Source organism: Rhinatrema bivittatum, chromosome 2, assembly GCF_901001135.1.
Source record: "Rhinatrema bivittatum chromosome 2, aRhiBiv1.1, whole genome shotgun sequence".
Classification (NCBI taxonomy): domain Eukaryota; kingdom Metazoa; phylum Chordata; class Amphibia; order Gymnophiona; family Rhinatrematidae; genus Rhinatrema; species Rhinatrema bivittatum.
In genome coordinates, this window is record NC_042616.1 from 668935145 (window position 1) to 668960360 (window position 25216).

The 25216-nt window shown below is 42.7% G+C and overlaps 1 protein-coding gene across 5 annotated transcripts in view; it reads left to right on the top strand.

The window, feature by feature from the left end:
- TERF1 (telomeric repeat binding factor 1) overlaps positions 1–25216 on the top strand; it is a 276338-nt gene that overhangs the window by 232365 nt on the left and 18757 nt on the right. The window contains exon 11 of one of the 5 annotated variants that reach the window (XM_029591469.1): positions 3264–3386. The exons of the other annotated variants lie outside the window; for them this stretch is intronic. Coding sequence (XP_029447329.1) covers positions 3264–3347 — 84 coding nt within the window. The 3' untranslated portion in view covers positions 3348–3386. The remainder of the gene's footprint in view (positions 1–3263; positions 3387–25216) is intronic. 5 annotated transcript variants of the gene reach the window in all.

The following is a 25216-nucleotide window of genomic DNA, read 5'->3' on the forward strand; positions in this document are numbered from 1 at the left end:
GGGAAAGAGATGTGGAAGAATATCATCTATTGCGGACCTTGGATGTCAAGCGACATCTTTTGAGGTATTTGGAGATTTCTAGATCTCTTAGGAAGACTGAACAGCTGTTTGTGTTGCATAGTAAGAGTAAATAGGGTGAGCCGGCGTTCATGGGCTACTATAGCCCGTTGGATTAAGGAAATTAACGCAGCCTCGTATGTGAATGCTGAGCAGCCATTACCTAAGCAGATCAGGGCTCATTTCACTCGGGCTCAGGCACTATCATGGGCGGAGCTTCGCTTGCTGCCTCCCATCAAAATTTGCCGAATGGCAATGTGGTCCTCATTACACACGTTTTTCCAGGTATTACCATTTGGATGTGCAAGCCTGGGAGGATGCAGCCTTTGCTGGTGCGGTGTTGGATTGACTTGGGGGTAGCTTACCCCCCTTTTTCAGGAGTAGCTTGGGTACATCCCACTGGTCATGGATTAACCTGTCTGAATGCTGAGAAATGAGGGAAATTGCAACTTACCTGATAATTTCATTTTCTCTAATGAAGACAGTTTAATCCACTTTCCTGCCCTTGGCTACTGGTTTGTGGTTCTGATGTCCTCCTGAGAGTCTGCATTCCAGGGGTAAGTGATGTCAGCTTCAGTCCCTAGATTACATGATGTTACATTCTTTGGCTGAGCTTAGTATTTCCTGTTGCTGAGTTATAATCAAGTACTGTTAGTTTGTCCACAGTTGGCTTTTGCAGAGAATACTGGCGGGCTGATGTCAGCTTTGCTCCATCTCCATCTGCTGGTAGAGGTGCATAACCACTGGTCGTGGATTAACCTGTCTTTATTAGATAAAAGGAAATTATCAGGTAAAGAGTAATTTCTCAGTAGTTGCAGATGAAATCTTTTGGTATTTGAATGTAAGCTCCAGTTCAGATTAAATTGGAAACTCAAAGGAGTAGGAGAAAACTGCCAGGCCTCCAAAAATAAGTTGACATCACTGTGTGCTTTGTAAACAAATAGTGGGCCATAGCAGCCCAAAGACACCTTTCTCTACCCTATTCTCCAGAAAACTGCCTGTACTGCTTCAGCAACATCCACACACTATCAGCAACTTTCAGGCCGATACAGTAAAATTCGCGGGAGAGCCGGTACTCAGAGGCGAGTGCCCGCTCTCCCAACACGCGCCCAGGCCACTCTCCTGGGCGCGCGGTCCAATATGCAAATCAGGGCCCATGGTAAAAGGAGGTGCTAGGGACACTAGCGCCTCCTTTTTGACAGGAGTGGCAGCTATCATAGGGTTTGACAGTCGACGCTCAATTTTACCGGCGTCTGTTCTCGAACCCGCTGAGAGCCACGGGTTCAGAAAACGGACGCCGGCATAATTGAGTGTCCGTCTTTCAACCCACGGGCCGCTGGCCGATTTAAAATTTAAATTTTGGAGCCTCTGACAATATCGCTATGATATTAAGTCGGAGGTTGTACAGAAAAGCAGTTTTTTCTGCTTTTCTGTACACTTTCCCAGTGCCTGCAGAAATTAACTCCAGCTTTTGGGCAGGCATTACTTTCTGAAAGTAAAATGTGCGGCTTGGCTGCACATTTTACTTTCTGTATCACGTGGGAATAACTAATAGGGACATCAACATGCATTTTCATGTTGCGAGCGCAATTAGTTTCGGGGGGGGGGGGGGGTTAGTGCGTGTCGAAAACGCGCGGCCATTACCTCTTACTGTATAAGGGGTAAAAATAGCGTGTCGAAAACGCGCGGCCAAACCGGCTAACAGTGCGCTCCTCCGGCGCGCACTGTACTGTATCGGCCTGTTTGTTATTGTATGCTAGCAGTGTTGCTGTCAGAGCAGCATTGGATATAGCCGAAATGCTATAATCAGTTTGTTAGAAGGTGGCGTGGGGATTGCCACTGTTGGAAACAAGATATTGGGCTTGATGGACTCTTGGTCTGAAGTAGTATGGAAACTTCTTATGTTCTTACAAAGAGAAAATTTTGGTATCCTCAAAAAGAAAAAAAAATTCTTTGTCTAATAGGGCCAGGTTCGCATATATTCCCTGCTCTAACAGAGGAGGGCGGGATCTCACCGCTGGTTGACCTTAGAGGTTTGGAGTGTGGTGGTGGGGGTTGTCAGTTTGCAGGAGGGTGAGTTGGGGTAAGAGGGCTCTGGAGCCTGGTTTGAATCAAAATATCTTGGGTGCTAGAGAGGGGAGTCTCTATAGGCTGCTATGGCCTGCTACTTTTTCATTATTAATTTGGATGGTGGTGGTGGGGGGGGGGGGGGGTCAAGGAGATAGCTCCAATATTGTTTTAATTATTTTGAGGGATCAGTGGGTTTGGGGGATTACCCTGCTGCCTTTTTCTTTTTCCATTTATACTGAACAAGCTGTATACTGAATATAGGTTCAAATTATCCGTGTAAATATACCTTGATAATTTTTAGGACTGCTGTGAGGAAATCCTAAACTTATCAGGATAACTTAGCTGGATAACACCGAATATCAACATTATCCAGCTAATTTATACAGATAAGTCCCCTAACTTATCTAGATACATTTTATCCAGCCAATTGCTTAGCTGGATAACTTGGGCATGCTCAGAATGGCAGGAGATTTAAAACCCCAAGCTTTGTTGATTAAGTCCCAATTTAAACTAGAAAAAAAATAGCCTTGTAAGTTTGCCCCTAAACAAAAACAACAAATATAAAACTCAAAAGGGGCTAAGTTGCCTAAAAGGCAGTCTTCGGTATCATATATCATGGTGTTCGCCTCTGAAAAGGCTGTTTTAATTACTTGAGTATAATCATGTTTACCTTTATGGAGTTTTATCAAATTATTTTAAATTTGTTTTTTTTTTCTTTGCGCATAAAATCACTTTAAAAGTTACTCTCCCTTGAACTGATGACAGGGAACAGGTAAATAAAATACACAAGTCAATCTTGTGAATATGTTGAAAACTCTTCTATAGTAGAGATTAACTTCAGTAAGCATTGTTTTCACTGGTCATTCGGCTAGGTTTATTTACAGTTGATGGTAATAACTAAATACCGGTATAAAAAGCCTTTTAAATAAATAAAAAATAAATACAAATTTCCAGTGCTGTTTCCAATGTGAATTCTGCCCGATGCTAATAGCATTTCGAAGGTTCTCATCTGCTTGAGGGGCCAGAGAGTTACACAATGTTATTTCATAGCTAATTAATGCAGAGAGGCATGCAATAAACTTCCTTAAACTTACTATCGGTATTTCATGTCACTTGATTTTCTCCATTCTGTAAAGTGGGGGCAAGTGTTTGCGGCTTCTGTGGAGAAAGCTGAGAGAAGGCATCACTGCAGGCTTGCTGCTGCAGGTGGTCTGCATTGACTATAGGACCTTTCTGCATGGCAGCAGGGAATGATCCAGGCGAGTATTCTGCAGCTTCCGAGAAGTCTCTTGAGGTATCTCTGGATTTAGGGCAGCCTATCAGTGCCAATTAACTGCTGGGGATATTGCAGTTGGAGTCCTGTGGTTTTGGCAGGAACGTTAGCCATCTTGAGCTACACTTCTGCACTGGTTCTCGATTTGCAGCTTCAGTAGGGGGCCCAAATAATGGAGGGTGGGGATCCTCCGACTTGGCCCTGTGTGGGTGTCCATGTTTTCAGACTACCCCCATGTGTTAATTCATCAAATGCTGATTTTTCCCTGGAGTTTTCAGTTTTTGCACCAGGCCTTCTACACTATTCAAAAGCTTGGTGCAAAGCCTGATTTTGTATATGACACTGACAGGGCTCTGGTTGCTGCCCCAGTTCTCAGAAACATTCTTGGGGGGGAAAGGTCTCCGGAGGACCGCTCCACAGGTGAGGATAAAAATTTGTAATGATGCTTCCATAGAGGAGGGAAGGGTGCTCTCAGACAGGAAAGAAGATTATCATTCATCTTTTTCATAAAGAGCTTGTGGCCTTGATTGATCAAGTGGATTCCTGCCTCAGGATAGCAGACTTTACAGTTGAGGAGACCCTTTTATGGGATCCGTTTGTTTGTTTGTTTGTTTGTTTATTTATTTCAAAGCTCTTCTATACCGTCGTAAGTCCACAAAGTCTTTCCATTTCTGTTCTGAGGTGGAGAAGATTTTTTGGCAGAGTGGGAGTCCCCCCGAGTCTGTGTTTAAAGGAGTACAGTCACTGCAGAAGTTTTATCCTATTTCCCCAGTCATTTAAGCACTTGTTCCAGGTGTCCCGTTATGGATGCTGTTGTCACAGCTGTTACTAGGTGAGCCACAATCACAGTGGAGGGTAGTGCTTCTTTTAAGGATCCTCAGCATAGAAAGACAAAAATCCTTAAAGCACTTGTTTACTTCTTTGGCTCTGACAGTGCAGATTTCTATCTGTGGGGGCTTTGTGGTCAGAATACTCTTGACATTTCTGCAACAGCTGCCAGTAGGTGAAGAGGCAGCAAGGATGGTATCAGCTGTGGCCTTTTTGACATTAAATCTGCAGCTCTAACACTAACCTTTCAAAGGGAAACTGATAAACTGAGGAAAATAGGAAAAAACTGAAAGGTGCAGCTGCAAAGGTTAAGTGTTCAACAGGCATGGACATTGTTTAAAAATACAATCCTAGAGGTGCAGTCCTTTTCACAGGACAAGCAGGATGGTAGTCCTCGCATATGGGTGACATCACAGGATGGAGCCCTGTACGGAAAACGTTTCTGTCAAAATTTATATAAAGCTTTGACTGACACTGGCACACTTGAGTACACTGAGCATGCTCAGCCTGCAATTATCCCTGTGAACCACAGGTGTCTCCCTCAGACTTCTTTTTTCCGCTCTGCAGTAAGCATAGCGGTTAGGAGCTCTGAGAAATTCTAACTCTTTTTCACACGGAAACACTTAAACTTTTACTTCACAAACACTTTTCCCTGCACGGGTCTCCCTTCACGTACGTTTATTCGACGCTCAGTGAGTATTATTCCCTGTTTTTTCGGTCGGTTCCTGTCACCTCCCTGGCCTGCCAACCGACTGCGGCCTTCCTTCTCCCTATGTTTTCAGTTAGCCACACATAACCTGCGAGTGTCCCTCTGTGACACTCTGCCTGGTTATTAGCGCTAGTGGGACTTCCCCGGTTTCCGTTGCGGCCAGAGCCCCTGTCAATTTCAGGTCCTTCGATTTCCTCGGTACTTTCACGCAGTTGATGCCCCCATCGTTATCGTCTGTACCCCCTTTTAGACCGTCCTGGATTCTTAGATGCCATCGGTACCCCTCCCCCCGCGGTACACTAATGACATCGGTCCCTGCATCTTTTTTATCAGTGCCATCCATGTTTTTCATCCATGGCGCACTGATTTTTCCTTGGGTTTCATCGGTGCCATCATTGCCCAGATGGATGCCATTGACGCACACCTTTGTGTTGTCGGTGCCATCTATGCTCGGGTCGATGCCACCATCGCCCAGGGCACTTCCATCGATGCCAGGGTCATTTCCATCGATGCCATCGTTTATTTTATCGATGGCATCGATGCCCAGGACATTTCCATTGATGCCATGGTCAATTCCATCGATGGCATCAATGCCCTGGTCGAGTCCATCGATGGCATCTATGCCCAGGTCAGTGGCATCGACACCCGTGGCCATGCCACCGATGCCGTCTGTGCCTGCCTCCATACATCTATGCCATTGATGTCCATGTCGTTTCCATCGGTGTCTTCGACGTTCCTATCTATGCGGTCATCGACTCCGTCGATGCCAGTATCATTTTTCCGATGCCAACAATGTTTTTCAATTATTCGATGCCACATCGTTTCCATAGATACCTACGCCAATGCCATCAGTGCTTCTGCCAACAGTCATCATTGCTCTGCCCGGGTCATCGACGTTTTTTCATATATATTTTTGACGATACCCTTGAGGCCGCCTCGGCCTCCATCGACACCATCAATACCGACATAGCACCTCCACGTGATGCCCTCGCCTAAACACAGTGCTTCATGCTTTGGGTTCTTATTAAAGCCCCCTATTAGCCTACGACACTACATAGTGCCAGGAGCAGTGCAGGCATGCTGACAGTCCGTTATCAGACGTGCTTCGTTTTTTTTCTGCCGGGTCGTTTTTCGGTTCGGATACTTCGTGGTACAATTCGGGTTTTCTCGTTTCGTTTTTCGAAAAACAAAACAAGGAAACCCGAAACTGAACCAAAAAACGAATCTGGAAACGAAGCTAAAATAAAAACCCACCCCCAAGCATTTTCAAGCATTTTCGTACACATATACAACCCCCCCCCCCCCCCCCGATCCCTCCCCAAGACTTACGAACATCCCTGGTGGTCCAGCGGGGTCCTGGGTGCCAATTGATCTTTCGTGCCCATGTGCGCTATTGCCAGGCTTGCTCAAAATGGTGCCGACTGCCGAATAGCCTCTGAACTACCATGTCACAGGGGCTACCGGCGCCATTGGTCAGCCCCTGTCACATGGCCATCGGCGCCATCTTGTGCTCCTGTCATGTGACTGGAGCTGACCAATGGCGCCGAAAGCCTCTGTGACATAGTATGGGCAAAGGCTATCGGCGCCATTTTGATTACTGGCAGCCGACAACGAAATCGCTCCCGGACCCCCGCTAGACCCCCAGGGATTATTGGCAAGCCTTGGGGAGGTCAGGTTCACGAGCCAAAAATGGCTCCCCTGTTACCAAGGCATGCCCCACCGACATCGGTGCGGGATTGTGGCCCTCCATAAATTACTGTGGTAGCGCCAGCCACGCCCATCCTGTTTCATCTATACCTGCGCCACCATACCAGGCATCAGAGTTGAGACGGACATCTACGTCCGACAGGCTACCCCTCGATGACTCCTGAAATCCACAGAGCCAGCAATCTTCACCGGCTCATCCTTCGGCGATCCACTTCGGATGGTAAGTACCTGCTTCTGCGGCATTCCCTTTGAGATGTGTTCTCTAATTCAGGCCACATGGTTCTAAAAGTTCTAGGTCAACTACCTTCCAAGAACCGTATTAGTGTCACATATCACTACCAAGTGAACCAAGTGAATACCAATACCAATACCAAGTGAACCTCTAGCATTTCTTTGGGATTGCATCAGGACATCCTCCAATTTTCAGCAACGGGGCTCTGTACTGATTAATACTCTGGCTTCTGGTTCCTAATTCAGAACCAAAGTTCCAGATGCATTTGCTGATCTGCTAAACACGAGATCCAGCAAATACTGCCTCAAGTGCAAGTCCACCTCGAAACCTGACGACAGATCTCGATGTCTCCATGTACATCACACAGAAATGCGGATAAGACTTTAGTGCTCACGCTCCCTTGGGAGGTTACATGATATCCAGATTACATCAGCCCCTCCAGTTGGATACCTCCTGGTCTCCCAACTGGCTGGATATCAGAGCGGCCACCCCACTTTGTACCAAGGTTCCCGGTACACTCCCCCAGACGCTACAAAGTGCAGAAGGGAAGGGGGTTGGGAAGTTTCAATTACACTATTCTTTCTTTCAACAGAAAGTAGTTACTCTCCGCCCATCCTGGACCTCTGAAATACCAACTTTCTTCAGAAGGCACAGGTAAAATGGTATCTCTCACCATGCTTCCATATCGCAGTAAATACATTACCTCTAATCTTTCTATGTGCTTCATGGTGAGTCAACAATATTACAATCCCAAGCACTGCCAGTTGCACCAGCTTCAGCAACTGGGGTATTTCATTGAATCACTATCGGTGACTGCTGTTTCTCTACGGAGTGCAACATCATTCACGCTTTTCCTTGCATGGACAGCTACATAACCACAGTCAGTCCATGCAAGGAGCTCTAACTTCTTCATGACTCACTATAAATTACTACCTGGGATTACTGTCACTGCCATAAATCCCTTATACAACACTTCTGGATACCACAGTCACAATGAACTTCCTGTCCAGCAACCACGCAGACATTCTAATAAATTCTTACATGTCCCTGCGCGCATATTCCATAACCTCAGCCCCTCAATTCTTCATTGTCAGGCCATGGAGTTTTTTCACTATGCACTTTCCTCATAGATCCAAAACTGCTATAGGTTAGATTCAGTGAAATTCCATTATCAGTTGGTCTAAGCCAGGGGTGGGTAATTCCGGTCCTCGAGGGCTGCAAACCAGTCGGGTTTTCAGGATATCCTTAATGAATATGTATGAGAGAGACCTGCATACACACTGCCTCAGTTGTATGCAAATCTATTTCATGCATATTCATTAGGGGTATCCTGAAAACCCGACTGGTTTGCAGCCCTCAAGGACCGGACTTGCCCACCCCTGGTCTAAGCTGTTCAACCGCTTTCGTCTCTCATCCATATTGCAGATCTAGAACCCAAAACCTAGTCTGATTCTGCTCATGCTCGCATTTACTCATGGTTGTAAAGTTTGACCTAAAAGCTTCTCAACCCAATATGCATCTATTCCACTCCAGGCACAGTTCCACATGAACTTCCTGGAGCTTGTAGCCATGAGTTATACCCTTATGCCTTCCAATACTGCCTCTGCAACAAATCTTTGTGCATACAGACAGACAGCATAGGGACAATGTGCTTTCCAACACACAAGCACGCACAACCTCTTAGCTGCTCTTAAAGGAAGCTGCGCAGCTCTACCATTGACCCTTGCTCACTCCATGCATCCTCGGGCCACTTATCTAAGACACTTACTGAATGCACTAGCAGACCTTCTCCATATAGGTTTCCATCCTCTGGAATGGTCTCGGACTATATGTGTATTGAGAAAAATCTTCTAGCGCTGAGATCAACCAAACGCCCTCTGCATCCGAAACGAACCATACAGTGCACAGATTCTACACCCTATACATGTTTCCAATGCGTTCCCATCAAGGGCCTCTTAAATGTGTCTCTTCTGCTGCCTCTCATAGCCAGCAGTCTTCTAATGCTGGACCGGGACGGGATTCACTGTTCCTCAGACCCACATCCTGACCGAGACCAGTATGCTTCCCATACTTCTCAATCTATCACACCAGTAACCAATTCGCCTTCTCACCAGTCAGTCACAAATCGTAGACTCACTGATGTTCTCAGGTACTGGTAGCGTCACAAAACTTTCCACACACAAATCCTACCATTCAAAATGGCATGATTTACCACATGACACATACAAAAGGGTATTACCCTTTTTCTTTTTTCTACACCACTCTTTTCTCTTGCTCCCTCGGATTCTGCTCCCCAGACATCCTCCACATAGCTACACCTCTGTTCCAATTGGTGTATCGTTTGGGAGTGGGGATACCTGATTAACGGTAAACCTCTTCTGAGTCAGCTTACCATGGATTATCCACAGATCAAGCCGCCTCTATTTTCACTAGTCACGGAATGGAACCTATATTTCGTGCTAATAAGTCTCATATGTTCTCGGTTCAAGCCTTTCCATTCCTCTCATTTCACAGTTTGGCATGGGAAATTCTTTCCCTCATAAACGTGACTTCTGCCAACATGGTCAGTGAGTTACATACTCATCCGACCCTGCGTTCCTCCGTGACCGAGTGGTTTTACGTATTCAACTTCATATCCTTCTTAAGGTAGACGTTGCATCTCGCCTTACTCAGAATATACTCTGCCCATTTTTCCCAACACCTCTCTCTCACCAAAGCGAGAGGGTTTTTCCACTCCTTGGACAGTAATAGTGCACTTGCATTCCATCTTGATCGCACTACACTCCATAAGAATACCACCTAACTCTTTCCTTCTGTGGCAAGAGTCAAGCTGCGAGTTCCAGTGGGCAAACAGACCTATTCCTCCTAATTGACGGTCTGTATCTTTTTCCAACCAACAAGCAGGCATTTCACTACAACACTGTGTGTAACCACACTCTTGCGTCTGTCCCAGCCTCAATAGCTTACCTTCGGCTGGTGCTGCTTGTACATATTTATCAGGCTGCAACCTGGAGCTCTCTCCATACCTTCGCAGCCGTTATTGTTTAGATACGACTAGCCGGTATGCTCCATGTTTGGCCAGTCTGTCTACTCCTATTCTTTTCGGTTTAACTACCCAACATCCTTCCACCAACCCTTTAAGGGTTTCAGGATGCCCTCTGTTCCAAATTCCACCCCCGTCATTGCGCCTTTTGCGCATCTTGGGTGCATTTGATGCACTCTCGAGCATCCTCAGCTCGGTACTCCCGCATATGTGAGGACTACCATCCTGCTTGTCCTGTGAGAAAGCAAATGTTGCTTATTTGTAACAGGTGTTCTCGCAGGACAGCAGGATGTTAGTCCTCACGAAACTCACCTGCCACCCCGCAGAGTTGGGTCTGTATACGTTTTCACTTTTATTTTAGTTTCACTTGCGCTTTTAGCTAAGACGAGACTGAGGGAGACACCTGTGGTTCACAGGGATAATTGCAAGCTGAGCATGCTCAGTGCTCTCAATGTGCCAGTGTCAGTCAAAGCTTTATATAAACTTCAACAGAAAAGTTTTCTGTACAGGACTCCATCCTGTGATGTCACCCATATGTGAGGACTAACATCCTGCTGTCCTGCGGGAACACCTGTTACAGGTAAGCAACATTTGCTAAATGTATTCCACACATTAAGGAAGATGGAAGGAATGCAAAATGATTACTGTCATGGTTAAAAGGTGAGGTGAAAAAGGCTATTTTAGCCAAAAAAAACATCCTTCAAAAATTGGAAGAAGGATCCATCTGAAGAAAATAGGATAAAACAGAAGCATTGTCAAGTTAATGTTTTACACTTGATAAGACAGGCGAAGAGAGAATTTGAAATGAAGTCAGCCATAGAAGCAAAAACTCATAATAAAAACTTTTTAAAATATATCTGAAGCAAGAAACCTGTGAGGGAGTTGGTTGGACCATTAGATGACCGAGGGGTTAAAAGGGCTCTTAGGGAAGATAAGGCCATTGCAGAAAGACTAAATTAAATCTTTGCTTCCGTGTTTACTAATGAGGATGTTAGGGAGATACCAGTTCCGGAGATGGTTTTCAGGGCTGATGAGTCAGACGAACTGATCCAAATCACTGTGAACCTGGAAGATGTAGTAGGCCAGATTTGACAAACTAAAGAGTAGCAAATCACCTGGACCGGATGGTATGCATCCTAGGGTACTGAAGGAACTCAAAAATGAAATTTCTGATCTATTAGTTAAAATTTGTAACCTGTCATTAAAATCATCTATTGTACCTGGAGGGTGGCCAGTGTAACTCCAATATTTAAAAAAGGCTCCAGGGGCGATCCAGGTAACTATAGACCAGTGAGCCTGACTTCAGTGCCTGGAAAAATAGTGGAAACTATTTCAAGATCAAAATCGTACAGCATATAGAAAGACATGGTTTAATGGAACACAGTCACATGGATTTACCCAAGAGAAGTCTTGCCTAACAAATCTTCATTTTTTTGAAAGGGTTAATATACATGTGGGTAAAGGTGAACCGGTAGATGTAGTGTATTTGGATTTTCAGAAGGCATTTGACAAAGTCCCTCATGAGAGGCTTCTAAGAAAACTAAAAAGTCATGGGATAGGAGGCGAGATCCTTTTGTGGATTACAAACTGGTTAAAAGACAGGAAAAAGAGAGTAGGATTAAATGGTCAATTTTCTCAGTGGAAAAGGATAAACAGTGGAGTGCCTCAGGGATCTGTACTTGGACCGGTGCTTTTATATATTTATATATATAGAAAGAAATATGACGAGTGAGGTTATCAGATTTGCCGATGATACAAAATTATTCAGAGTAATTAAATCACAAGCGGATTGTGATACATTACAGGAGGACCTTGCAAGACTGGAAGATTGGGCATCCAAATGGCAGACGAAATTTAATGTGGACAAGTGCAAGGTGTTGCATATAGGGAAAAATAACTCGTACTATAGTTACACAATGTTAGGTTCCATATTAGGAGCTACCACCCAGGAAAAAGATCTAGGCATCATAGTGGATAATACTTTAAAATCGTCTGCTCAGTGTGCTGCAGCAGTCAAAAATGCAAACAGGATCTTAGGAATTATTAGGAAGGGAATGGTTAATAAAACGGTAAATGTCATAATGCCTCTATATCGCTCCATGGTGAAGATCGCACCTTGAATACTGTGTGCAGTTCTGGTCGCCACATCTCAAAAAAGATATAGTTGCACTGGAGAAAGAACAGAGAAGGGCAACTATAAAAATAAAGGGGATGGAATGGCTCCCCTCTGAGGAAAGGCTGAAGAGAAGAGACGGCTGAGGGGGGATATGATAGAGGTCTTTAAGATCATGAGAGGTCTTGAACAAGTAGATGTGAATTGGTTATTTACACTTTCGAATAATAGAAGGACTAGGGGGCATTCCATGAAGTTAGCAAGTAGCACATTTAAGACTAATCAGAGAAAATTCTTGTAAACTGGTTAAAAGACAGAAAACAGAGATTAGGATTAAATGGTCTGTTTTCACAGTGGAAAATGTTACAGTGGAGTGCCTCAGGGATCTGTACTAGGACTGGAGCTTTTTAATATGTTTATAAATGATCTGGAAAGGGGCATGATGAGGGAGGTGCTTAAATTTGCTGATGACACAAAATTATGCAGAGTGGTTAAATCTCAAGTGGATTGTGATAAATTGCAGGAGGACCTTGTGAGACTGGAAGATTGGGTATCCAAATGGCAGATGAAATTTAATGTGGACAAGTGCAAGATGATGCATATAGGGAAAAATAGCCCTTGCTGTGGCTACACGATGTTAAGTTCCATATTAGGAGTTACCACCCAAGAAAAAGATCTAGGCATCATAGTGGATAACATACTGAAATCGTCAGCTCAGTGCTCTGGGCGATCAAAAAAGCAAACAGAATATTAGGAATTATTAGGAAGGGAGCGAATAAAATGGTGGATGTCATAATGCCTCTGTATCGCTCCATGGTGAAGATCGCACCTTGAATACTGTGTGCAGTTCTGGTCGCCACATCTCAAAAAAGATATAGTTGCACTGGAGAAAGAACAGAGAAGGGCAACTATAAAAATAAAGGGGATGGAATGGCTCCCCTATGAGGGAAAGGCTAAAGAGGTTAGGGCTGTTCAGCTTGGAAAAGTGATGGCTGAGAGGAGATATGATAGAGGTCTATAAAATCATGAAAGGATTTGAACGAGTAAAGTGAATTGGTTATTTACTCTTTTGGATAATACAAGGATTAGTGGGCACTCCATGAAGTTAGCAAGTAGCTCATTTAAAACAAATCGGAGAAAATTCTTTTCCACTCAGCGCATAATTAAGCTCTGAAATGCATTGCCAGAGGATGTGGTTACGGCAGTTCATGTATCTGGGTTCAAAAAGGGTTTTGATAAGTTCCTAGAGCAGAAGTCCATAATCTGCTATTAATCAAAAAGCATTAGAAGCTTGGAATCTCTTCATTTAATGTTTGGGTACTTGCCAGGTAGTTGTGACTTGGTTGGCCACTGTTGGACATAGGATACTGGGCTTGATGGACCCTTGGTCTGATCCATTATGGCATATCTTATGTTTTTATGTTCTTAAAGCATTATGTGGAATTTCAGTTGTATGTTCCAGCCCCTAAACTAAGTTGCATAATTGTCTACATTTCTTTCTATTATAAACAAATAATCTAAATGGCTTTATGGTAATTTGCTCTCATTCTTCAAATTAATCCTTGTTTCATATGTAAATGTTTTCTTGGAATTTTGCAGTGTTAGCAGCCTTATGTTTGCTCTAAGAATGTTTTCTATACCCTTGCAATCTAGATTTTTCTGGTACTGTAGCATCTCTTTAATTACCGTATTTTTCGCTCCATAAGACGCACCTGACCATAAGACGCACCTAGGATTCAGAGAGGGAAAATTAAAAAAAAAAAAAAAATGGTGTGCTAAACCGGCTCTGTTCCCAGACGTCTGTGCATCTTATGGAGCAAATTAGGGGTGTGCATACAATTTGTTTTGTCCCCGTTTCGTTTTCGGATCTGGGGAGGGCCATTTCGGTCCACTCCCCAGATCAGAAAACTTTTATCATTCTTTTTCGTGGAAAAAAAAAATTAAAAACAAAACCCCACCCCATGCCGGCCGTCCATTGCTCCTACCATGTGACGGGGGCCGACCAATGGCACCGGTAGCCCCGTCACATAGTAAGGGCAAAGGGCCACTGGCGCCATTTTGATTACTGGCAGCCAATGGCCCAAGAGCAGGAGATCGCTCCCAGGAACCCTGCTGAACCACCAGGGACTTCTGGCAAGTCTTGGGGTGTCAAGAGGGTGGGGAGTTGTAGTTAATTTTTTTTTTTTTTTTTTAAAGTCAGTGACAGGAAGACAGCAAGAGAAGGGTTTGTTTTCTACTTCTCTGGGAGTTATCCATCTGGAAATCAATCAGACCGGGGACTTCCCCATTACTCTCATTACTCAGGATCAGGGCAGGTTGTACATCCCATCCTCCATGCCCTCTTATTCACAGACTGAATGTTGCGAGGTTGATCCTGCATCCCCTCAATCTCTGAGTATGTGTCTCGTGTCCTTGTAGCTTCCAGAAAGCCTTCCATCAGAAAATCTTATGAACTGAAGTGGAAGAAGTTTTCCATATGGTGTGAGAAAAGACCATAGACCTTTTCTCCTGTTCAACACAAAAACTGCATGATTACCTTCTACATCTCTCTGATGCTGGTCTCAAGACCAACTCGGGTAGGGTTCATCTTAGTGTGATAGGCGCATATCACCATTGTGTAGAAAGTAAATTCATCACTGTACAGTCTATATAGCTGCACATTTCATGCAGGGCCTGCTTCATTTATTTATTTTATGTATTTATTTATTTTTGTATACCGATATTCATGGTAGCTTCACACAGGTTTACATCAAATGTAGAGTACAACTAATAAAACAAATATAAAAAACATTCATTAAATCATTAACTAAATGAAATATCAAAACTAATCTAAAATGGCATAAAAGAAAAAAAATACATCGTAAAAAACATAATTAAATATAATTAAAACAAGTTAAAAACTAAACTAAAAAGAAACATAATGCCTTCATTGATACCGAACTCGTCACGTAAAAGCTTGCAGGAAAAGCCACGTTTTCAATTTCTTTTTGAAAGTCTGCGAATTCACTTCTAGACTTAATTCTAGTGGTAGTGCGTTCCATAACCCTGGACCTGCAAGGGATAGTGCTCTTTCTCTTATTGTATTTAAATGTGCTAATTTGGGGGACAGGATCATTAAAAGTCCCTTGAAGCCTCCCTCAAGGACTCCCACTAACATGGTGTTAGTGCAGCTGATGAAAGCTCCTTTAAAGCCATTGCGCTCCTGTTACCTGGAGTACCTAACCGGGAAAATTTTATTTTTGATGGCAGTCACTTCAGCACGCAGAGTCAATGATCTCCAGGCCTTAGTGACTTATCCACCTTACACTAAATTTTTTCATAAGGTAGTCTTGTGTACGCACCCTAAATTCCTGCCTTATGTGGTGTCAGACTTCCATCTTAACCAGGCAGGCTTGATAAGATGAGAATATCAAAATATAGCCAAGATTTATGTACAATTCTGGTGCAGATTAAAGAAATGGATGGAATTGGCCTATCATACTCAGTCAATTATTGTAAACTTTAGTTGCTTTTGTTTGTATATTGTACTCTGGCTACTGCACAAGTTGTAAACGATATATAGATAAATAATAGCAACAAATAAACTAGAGAACCGTATTTAACATTTATATTTTCAGATTTACACTTGTAAACTTTGGTATCCTTTTAATTTTAGGATCATTTTACAATCTAGTAACCATGCTCTAGTCTAAATGGTAATCTTTATTGTGCAACTTGCTTCCAGTTTACAAGAGATGAAACTTCTGTTCTTAGATACTTGTTCATGACTTTGCATCATGAATTGACTAATTGCTTATAAAGAAAGAAATGGTTTGTTATACCAGATAAATGAATCTGTTCATCTCTCAGTATGTGGGTTAAAATCCTTATGAGCTTGCGTATGTGTATATGCAAGAACTCCGAGGATGCCAATGAAGCAGTTACTGAGTTTCATAAATATCTTTTCTAAGAGGCCCTTTTTTCATTGTTCGCATTATTTTCTTTAGTAAATTACTTTTCGCTGCAGTGATTCATTACCCATTTTTTGTTTCTTGTTCTATGTTTCAATCCAAAAGCCACATATTTAAGTTCTGATGAAGCAATGGTATGCTTCTCTTCAGTGTCACTTTGAACCTCTTTCTAAAACAAGTCATTGCCCTCTTGCCAGTTAACATTTGAAAACATATGCTGAATTTATATGGGTAGCAGAATAAAATGAGAGCAGTTTAAAACAAGCCTTTAACAGTTTATCAAAATAAGACCTTCAAGTTATGAGGATTTTCAAGAATTACATACTTCCTCTCAGTTTACAGCTCAAAAATCTATTGTATGTATGTAGAGCCACTGTCCATAAAAATACATTGGACATAAGATTCTTTTTTCAGGTGGTGACATTTTACACACACCTTTCTATTTTCTGATGAAAAAATCTTCCTCAGCTTTCTGTCCTTTTTTTTTTTGTAATGTTGGATTACTTTTAATTCAGTGTTTGTTAAAGATGGATAATCTACAAAATTTGATATGTGATCCAAAGAGTCAGATTTGGTATTAAGAGTCAAACACAAGCCATGTATAATTATTTAGCACAGACAAGGAAATATGTATGGTGCCTAGTTTCCTCCTTTGGTACATAAATTTTCTTATGGTTATGACTACTAACCAAAAGTAGGGCAGATTTAAAAATTGTTTTCACAATGTGCTTGGACCTCCCTGAAATTTCAATTTATCTTGAACTTCTTCTTTAGTTATACATTATTCTTATGTTGGGTTTTTTTTTTAAAAAAAAACATTAAAAATATAGGCCATATATGAAATACTCAGAAAGGTTCCTTATTCTAATAATTATATTGAAAATAATTTTTTTTTCATTGTTTTCCAAGGTGTGTTCTTCTTTGTTCCAGTCAAAAATATTTTATATGAGAGTAAAGGATCAGACCAAAAAATTAATAAAATAAACAGATTGATTAAAAAGAACAAATGTATATTTTTAAAAGTCACTTAAAACTGCAGAATCTGAGCTTTCAGGTGTTAGCAAATTATCCATCCACTTTACACTAAATTTCATCATAACATGGTATGCCTACACATACTTATTACATTTTCCCTTCTCTTCAAGCTGATACAGGAAAAAAAATCTGCATTTCAAGTTTCAAGATCGAATATCTGAAATTGACTAATGCCCTTGGATATTCCATATAGCTTTTATTTTATTTGTCACCAACAGACCAGTTATTCCTATGGGAAACTGCACTATCTCTGGTTAGCAAATTTCATTTCTCTTTGATGAATTGTAGCATTGAGATTTGTGTCATGTATACTCAACTGTGGAGTTTCAATGGATTTATTGTGGTATAACTGATCAGTCGTCATTGTTTACAGATTTAGGGCTCTCGTTTTTAAGGATAGAGACAAAAGTGAAATCTGAATTATATTCATGCTTAATTTTTATCCAGAAAAGGGGAAAGCAGCTATAAATAAGTGCAGATGATGAACACAGTTGAAGGGAAGTATGAATGACTGGGCATGCGACTTTATAAATAAAAGGTTGGAAATGAGATATTTTGAAGTCTCATTGGATGTTTAAAAGCATATGTTAGCAATTCCAGTGGCACCAACATGAATGGGTCAGACTGGTATCAGTTTCGGAATGAGTAAAAGACTTCTGTACAGGTCACTGAGTGACAGACTGATAAAAGTAAAATAATTAAATTGCCACTACTAAGGATCTGATTTACTGAGGCTTTTTTTTCATTATTGTTGATTTATTTCAAGTTTAGTCCTTACTGTGCACCTTTTTCAAACTAGAATTGTTAAGCTACCTGCTATTAATTAAGTTGACTTAGAAAATAGCCACTGCTATTACTAGCAATGGTAACATGGAATAGACTTTGTTTTTGGGTACTTGCCAGGTTCTTATGGCCTGGATTGGCCACTGTTGGAAACAGGATGCTGGGCTTGATGGACCCTTGGTCTGACCCAGTATGGCATGTTCTTATGTTTTCTATTTGTATACTGCTATTCTCATATGTTGTACCCCATCTTGGATGAATTTCATTATTTGAATTTCTTGGAGTGCCTCTAGCCTCTCTACCTCTCTACCTTCAGTTTATTGTAAACTGATATGATGTTTCACACTAATGTCGGTATAAAAAAAGCTCATAAATAAATAAATATATCATTTTTGCGATATGGCCTCCAGAACTAAACAAAGTATTCAGGTGAGGCCTCACCAATGACTTCCTCAGAAGCATTGTCAACTCCTATTTCTGTTGGTTATGCCTGTCCTTATACAATCAAGGATCCTCTTGGCTCTGGCCACTACCTTGAGATCAATGAATATCAGCTCTTCACCTCCAAAAATGTACTTCTTTCTCAGATTTTTGCACTCCACATTCATGTACTCTTCTCACCCCCTCCCTCAAGAATGCACACCTCACCTCCACGAGGGAGCGAGCACTCTCTGTTGCAGGACCTACCCGTTAGAACTCTCTACCCCCTGAACTCCGCCTTGAGCCTTGCACGTTCAAATTCAAGAAAAAGCTAAAGACCTGGCTCTTTAAACAGGCATATCCAGCATAGGTCGTCCTGCTCCCCCCCCCCGTCATTTACCTTGTTTATATTATTATGTTGTTTCCCCTGCTATATGGAATTATTTAATCAATTGTATTCCATGCCTCTCCTCTATTATTATTTACCATATCCTTGTTATTTTCGCTTTGCTGTAACTAATGCCTCTTGCTCAAGCTCGACCTCCTTTGTTCCCCCCTACCCCCTTCTTCCCCTCCCCTGTTTTTTGTACCTCTCATAGTTCTTTGTAAACCAATATGATGTACCCACAAATATCGGTATAAAAAAGCTGTTAAATAAATAAATGACTCTGCACTTTTTGCACTGAATCTTAACTACCACACATTTGAACATTTCTTAAGCTTTGTTAGATCACTTTTCATTCTTTCTACTCCCTTAGAGGTGTCTATTAGTTGCAGATCTTTGTGTCATCAGCAAAAAGGAAATTTTTCCTTCTAACCCCTCCCCAGTGTCACTCACAAAGATATTGAACAGAACCAGTACCAGCCCCAGGACTCGTTCTGACAAAGTGGACTCTGTCCTTGAAAGCTCATGCCTCAGTAAATTGGATAGTAAATCTCAAACAGGAGTACCACAGGGATCAGCCCTATCTGCAACCCTCTTTAACATATACATGCTGCCCTTATGCCATCTGCTAGCAGGACTGGGAATCATACATTACATTTATGCAGACGATATTCAACTAATTCTTCCAATCGATGACACGATAGAGAAAATATTAAACGTAGCTAACATGTACCTAGACATTATTAAACAACTGCTAAACCGAACGGAACTGGTGATTAACATTGAAAAAACAGAATTTCAACACTTAGAGTGGAAAAATATCAAAATCATTCAAACTCCAATAATACTTAAAAACAACCAGAAAATTGAACTAGCTGAAAAAGTATGGAACCTTGGAATAATAATGGACCCAGAAATCAATCTAAAACAGCACATATCACTGAAAGTAAAAGAAGGCTATGCAAAACTCATGGTACTCAGAAAACTAAAACCACTACTAACACTAGCTGATTTCAGAACAATACTTCAGGCACTAGTTTTCTCCAGCATGGACTACTGTAATACCCTTTTACTAGGGCTCCTGAATACAACATTAAGGTCACTTCAAATACTACAAAACACAGCAGCCAGAATACTAACTGGAAAAAGGAGGGACCATATAACTGAAAACCTAGCTGAATTGCATTGGCTACCTATTGAACACAGAATAAAATACAAAGCCTTATGGTACCATACATAAACTAATACATGATGAAAAAGCAGACTGGCTAAACACAGCATTACGAGTACACGTCCCACACAGAAACCTTCGATCAGCAAACAAAGCTCTCTTAACCATTCCTTCAGTAAAGACAGCGAGACTAACTCAAGTGAGAGAAAGGGCCTTATCTTTAGCAGGCCCTTCACTATGGAACACAATGCCCCTAGAGATCAGATTACAAACAGGTCTATCCAGTACCGAGCAGTAGGAAGAGCTGCGTTAGTGCCTGCGGCACCCGCGGTTGCCGCACGCACAGTGCAGCTCACCTACCGCTCGATCCTGAACACTAATTTTATTTAAATGTAAACCGCGTCCGTGAAGCCTTAGGCCCGCGCAACCCATTTTACTGGATAGAGCGCCTATACAGTATCCTGGGTGCGCGGGCCTAACGCTTCATGCCACACTGGTATCTGTCATTTCAAATGTCATTTGAAATGACAGATACCAGGAAGTCGGGACTGCCAGTCCCCCCTCCCCTCCTCCCGAAGCAGGGCACGAAAAGCAGCCTTGCTCCGGGAGGAGGGGAGAAGAGATGACAGCGGCGAAAAAAAAGCGAAAAAACCAAAAGGGGACCCGACCCGACTTACTTTTGCAGCCGTCCGGCATCGTTGCTCCCCTGCCTCCTCCGGGAAGATAGCTGCCGTGACGCCAAACATCGTGACATCACGTCTTGAGCAGCCAATTGAATGCACCGGGGCCGCTTTCCCCCGTGCTGGCAGCCATCTTCCCGGAGGAGGCAGGGGAGCAACGATGCCGGACGGCTGCAAAAGTAAGTAGGGTCCCCTTTTGGTTTTTTCGCTTTTTTTTTGCTTCGCCGCTGTCATCTCTTCTCCCCTCCTCCCGGAGCAGGGCGCAAAAAGCAGCCTTGCTCCGGGAGGAGGGGAGACACTGACAGCGGCGAAGCAAAAAAAAAAAAAGCGAAAAAACCAAAAGCAAAAAGTAAGTCGCTTCGCCGCTTCCCTCCTCCCGGAGCAAGGCTGCTTTTCGCGCCCTGCTCCGGGAGGAGGGAAGAGTGAAGCGGCAAAGCGACTTACTTTTTGCTTTTGGTTTTTTCGCTTTTTTTTTTTTTTGCTTCGCCGCTGTCATCTCTTTTTTTATGCTTCAGGAGGAGGGGAGAGGACTGGGGCTGCCCCGGAGACCGGCACCCATGATCGCGGCCGGGGCAGGTGAGCAGGGGCTGGGGGAAAGCTTGCCACCTACCCTTACCCCTGCCTCTACCGCAGCGGTCAGGGTAGGCGGTAAGTTAGCAGGTTAAACGCGCGACAAAACAGCAGGGAAAGATAGCGATAGTCGGGGCGCGGGTTACGGGATGCTAGGGAATAGCTAATTTGCTCGTTTGCATGCAATATGCATGCCGCGTGCGGAAGGGGTTGGCCGGGGATTTTAGGACACGGTAGGAGTAGGTTAAAGAGGATTCGGGATCGCAGGAAGGGATAACGCGGCCGGAAAGTGAGTAAAACGCGGCTTAGGAGCAGGGTAAACGTGGCCGCACTTTACAGGATAGACCTGAAAGAGATCTCAAAACCTTTAAAAAAAAAAAAAAAAAAAAAGTTTAAAAACATGGCTTTTTAAACAAGCATTTGCTAAAGAGACCGGAGAATAGAAAATATACAGGAATAGGCAGAAGAGCACCAGCACACAGCACTATATTCTCAAAATGTGCATGATAATACTAACAACTCTTTCACAACTAACGTAGTAGTAAAACACAGAGACTGTGAATTTTACCTGTGATTAGTACCTTACAGGTACACGTGGTCAGGACCTACATCACTAAACAATTGATTGTCTTTTATGATATATTGTAACAGAATCTATTTGGCACCTGTTAGAACAGTGGTTCTCAACCTTTCTAATGCCGTGACCCCGAAATACAGTTCCTCATGTTGCGGTGACCCCTTGCCCCGCCCTCGCAGGGCGAGGGTGGGGTGAGGGTGGGGCTTTGGTCATATGGGGGCGGGGTTATGGATGGGGTTGGATTTTAGTGCATACTTATTTATTATGACATTTATAAACAGAACCACCATTCCTCATAAAACAATAAAATTAAGAAACATAAAGCATCAGTTATAATAGTAAAACCATACTAATAAAAGAATATTTTAAAATTACTGATAAATAGAATTTCTATTAATTAAAATCATATACATTTTTATAATTTCATATACATTTTTTATAATTTCATATACATTTTTATAATTTATATTTCAAAACAGCACATATATCAAATAACACACAATAATTAAAATTAATAAGGATTTTAAAAAGCCCCTGCTGTCCATACATGGGAGCTCTTGATTTCCAGTCACCCTGATATTGTCGAGGATTAGGAGGTTATCCTCTCTCACACATACACTCACATGTCCATTCTCTCTCACACATACACTGTCACATACTTACACATTCATGCTCTTATACCCACCATAACCTCTCACTCTCACAGACACTGACACACTCTCAGGGTGTAAGACACTCTCTCCCCCCCCCCCCCAACTCACACACACTCTTACTCCCCTGGATTTTCTCATACACACTCATGCTCTCACTCTTACTGGCTCCCTCACAACCTCAGAGCCTCTCAGATAAAACTCTATGCAGCAGAAATAATGCTGAATGTTGAGAATTGTGTTATGCAGACTAATCTGGAAAATGCACTAATTTCTACATGAGTCATAATGAATCAGTCCTCAGCTGCAGGCATCAATTGATTATCCTGGCTCCCTTTATGTTTGCCAAATACAGTTCATGTGTAACAGCAATCCTAATTCTCCACCAGATCAAGCTGATTTCACATCCCACTTCATACTTTGTCACCTTCAGCTGAGTCAAACAATTAATCTAATTACTGCCACTGCTGCCACGTGGCTATTGGGGAGACACTGATTGCTGCTATTGGCACTGAAGCCCATTCTGCTGCCTCCTCTGTGCAGGCCCCGTGGGTTTCCACTTCCTCCATGTTGATCTCGTACATTGTGAGATCCGCCATAGAGAAAGTGCTACTCTTGCACATTCCCAAAGATTACATGTGCCAATCAGTAAAAAGTATTTTTTTTTACATCTGCTTCCCTTTCTAATTTTTTGCCATTTCCTTTTATATTGCCTTTTTTTCTATTTCTTTTCTCTCCACCTGTCTTCTTCCCTCAAACACACAGTCAGGTTCTCATTCTCACATGCATTTCTCTCTCACACACATATACACAGGCTCTCACTAGCACAGGCTGTCTGAGTCTCACACACAGGCTCTCTCACACCCCCACATGCTGCCTTGCTCAAGCACAGGCTCTCACTCTTACATGCTGTCTCTTTCACACACACAGAGGCTCTCACATGCTGTCTCTGCAAACACACACAGTCTTTCAACTCATCTCATACTCGCACACACCTCTCTCTCACTTCTGGGCCTCTTCTTTACGGGTTGCCACAGGATGGGCTCTGCAGTGGCCCTAGTCTTCCCGGCCCCGCTGCTCCTCTTCTGCACGCGGCTGAAGCGCCTCTTCTACCCACGCGGCTGACGCGCCTCCTCCTTCCTCCCCATGCGGCTCCGGCAACATTTGTCTTCCGGGGCAGGGCAGGCAGGAAGGCAGTAGGAGGAGCACCTGCAGTGGCTGATACACCTCCTTCCTGCCTGCGCGGCTCCAGCAACATACGTCACTGCGACGCGCTACCTTTTTGGGCCATGTCTCTTCTCTTTTGGGGTTGGAGGAGGCAGGTCGCCAGCTTCGCCCCGCCTCCCCACAGCAGCCGTGGCGCCACGGACCGGCAAAAAACCCCAACGGCCCGGTACTGGTCCGCGGACCGGTGGTTGGGGACCTGCTTTAGGCGCAGGGCCGGTGCAAGGGTATTAGGCGCCCTAGGCGAAACGTCAGCTATGCCGCCCCCCCCGCCTCCACACACAATTAACTTACATTGTGCATTAATGAAAATAACGAAGTCTGTATTTATAACAGAACACTTATTTGACATTTTTATGCCATGTAAACCATTGAGATGATTTGTCTTATCGACGGTATAGAAACTCTTTTATAAATAAATAAATAAAAATATATAAAATAAACATAAACCAAAGCTATACTTGTTGCTCAAACAAAAAAAGCAGACACATCACATAATATTAAATAATTAAAATGGCAGTCAATCAAGAAAAATGAACTTAAAAAGCCATCTTTACTTACCCCCTCCAGCAGCTCTCTTACTCTTCTTCCATGCAGGCTGTAGCACACACCAGAAGCAGCAGTAGTGGCTAAGCTCTATACCAGGGGTCAGGAACCTTTTTGGCTGAGAGAGCCATAAACGCCACATATTTTAAAATGTAATTCCATGAGAGCCATACAATATGTTTAAAACTAAATACAAGTAAATGTGTGCATTTTATGTAAGATCACACTTTTAAAGTACAATAAGTCTCTGAAAATATTACACCAGGCCTTAAGACACCAATACATCTTCTATTAGGAAAACGGACCAAGTCAGGCTGCTATAGAGTCCTACACAGAAACAACACGCCCGCAGAAAACCTCACCTGAATCATGTGCTGTCCCTCACCTAACATAGAATAAAGAGACCAAAACGCATAACAAGAAGCATGCAGAAAAAACTGAATTGGAAACTGCAACAAGCCAGAGTCTCTGTATGCAGTGTAACAAAGGAAAAAAGAAACATCACCCATCCTTATAAAACAAATCAAGAAATATAAAATCATCAGCAGTAAAACTGTACTAACAAAAAGAACATATTTCGAAACAGCTGATGAGTGGAATATCCAATAATTAAAAATTCATATAAAACATTTCCAGATACCAACAAAATATTTAAAAATAGCAGACCCAAAGACCCAGTAATGAAAAATAATAAGGATACAAAAATTTTTTTGCTCTGCATACCTGGGAACATTTGATATCCAGGTGTCCTGAGATTGTTCTGAATTAGCAGGAGGTGGGGTGGTTTGCTTGGAACTTTCTCCTCTCTGTCACATACCAGCGCTCTCTCTCACACTGGCTCTCAATGACACACCTATACACACATGCTTTCAGTACTCACATATACACATGTTTTTTCTCTCTCATATAGGCTCTTAATTACACATTTACACACATGCTGTCTATCTTTTCACGCTTACACACACACACACAGGCTTTCAATCACATAAATACATGCTGTCTTTTTCTCTCACACACAGACTCTCATTCACATGCTTACAAACATGTCCTCTCTTTCTCTCATTTACACACAGGCTCTCAATCACATACTCACATGCTCCCTCACCTAAATCAGCTCTCAATCACACACAGACACACATGGTCTCTCTCTCTCATTTAAACACAGGCTCTCAATCACATACTCACATGCTCCG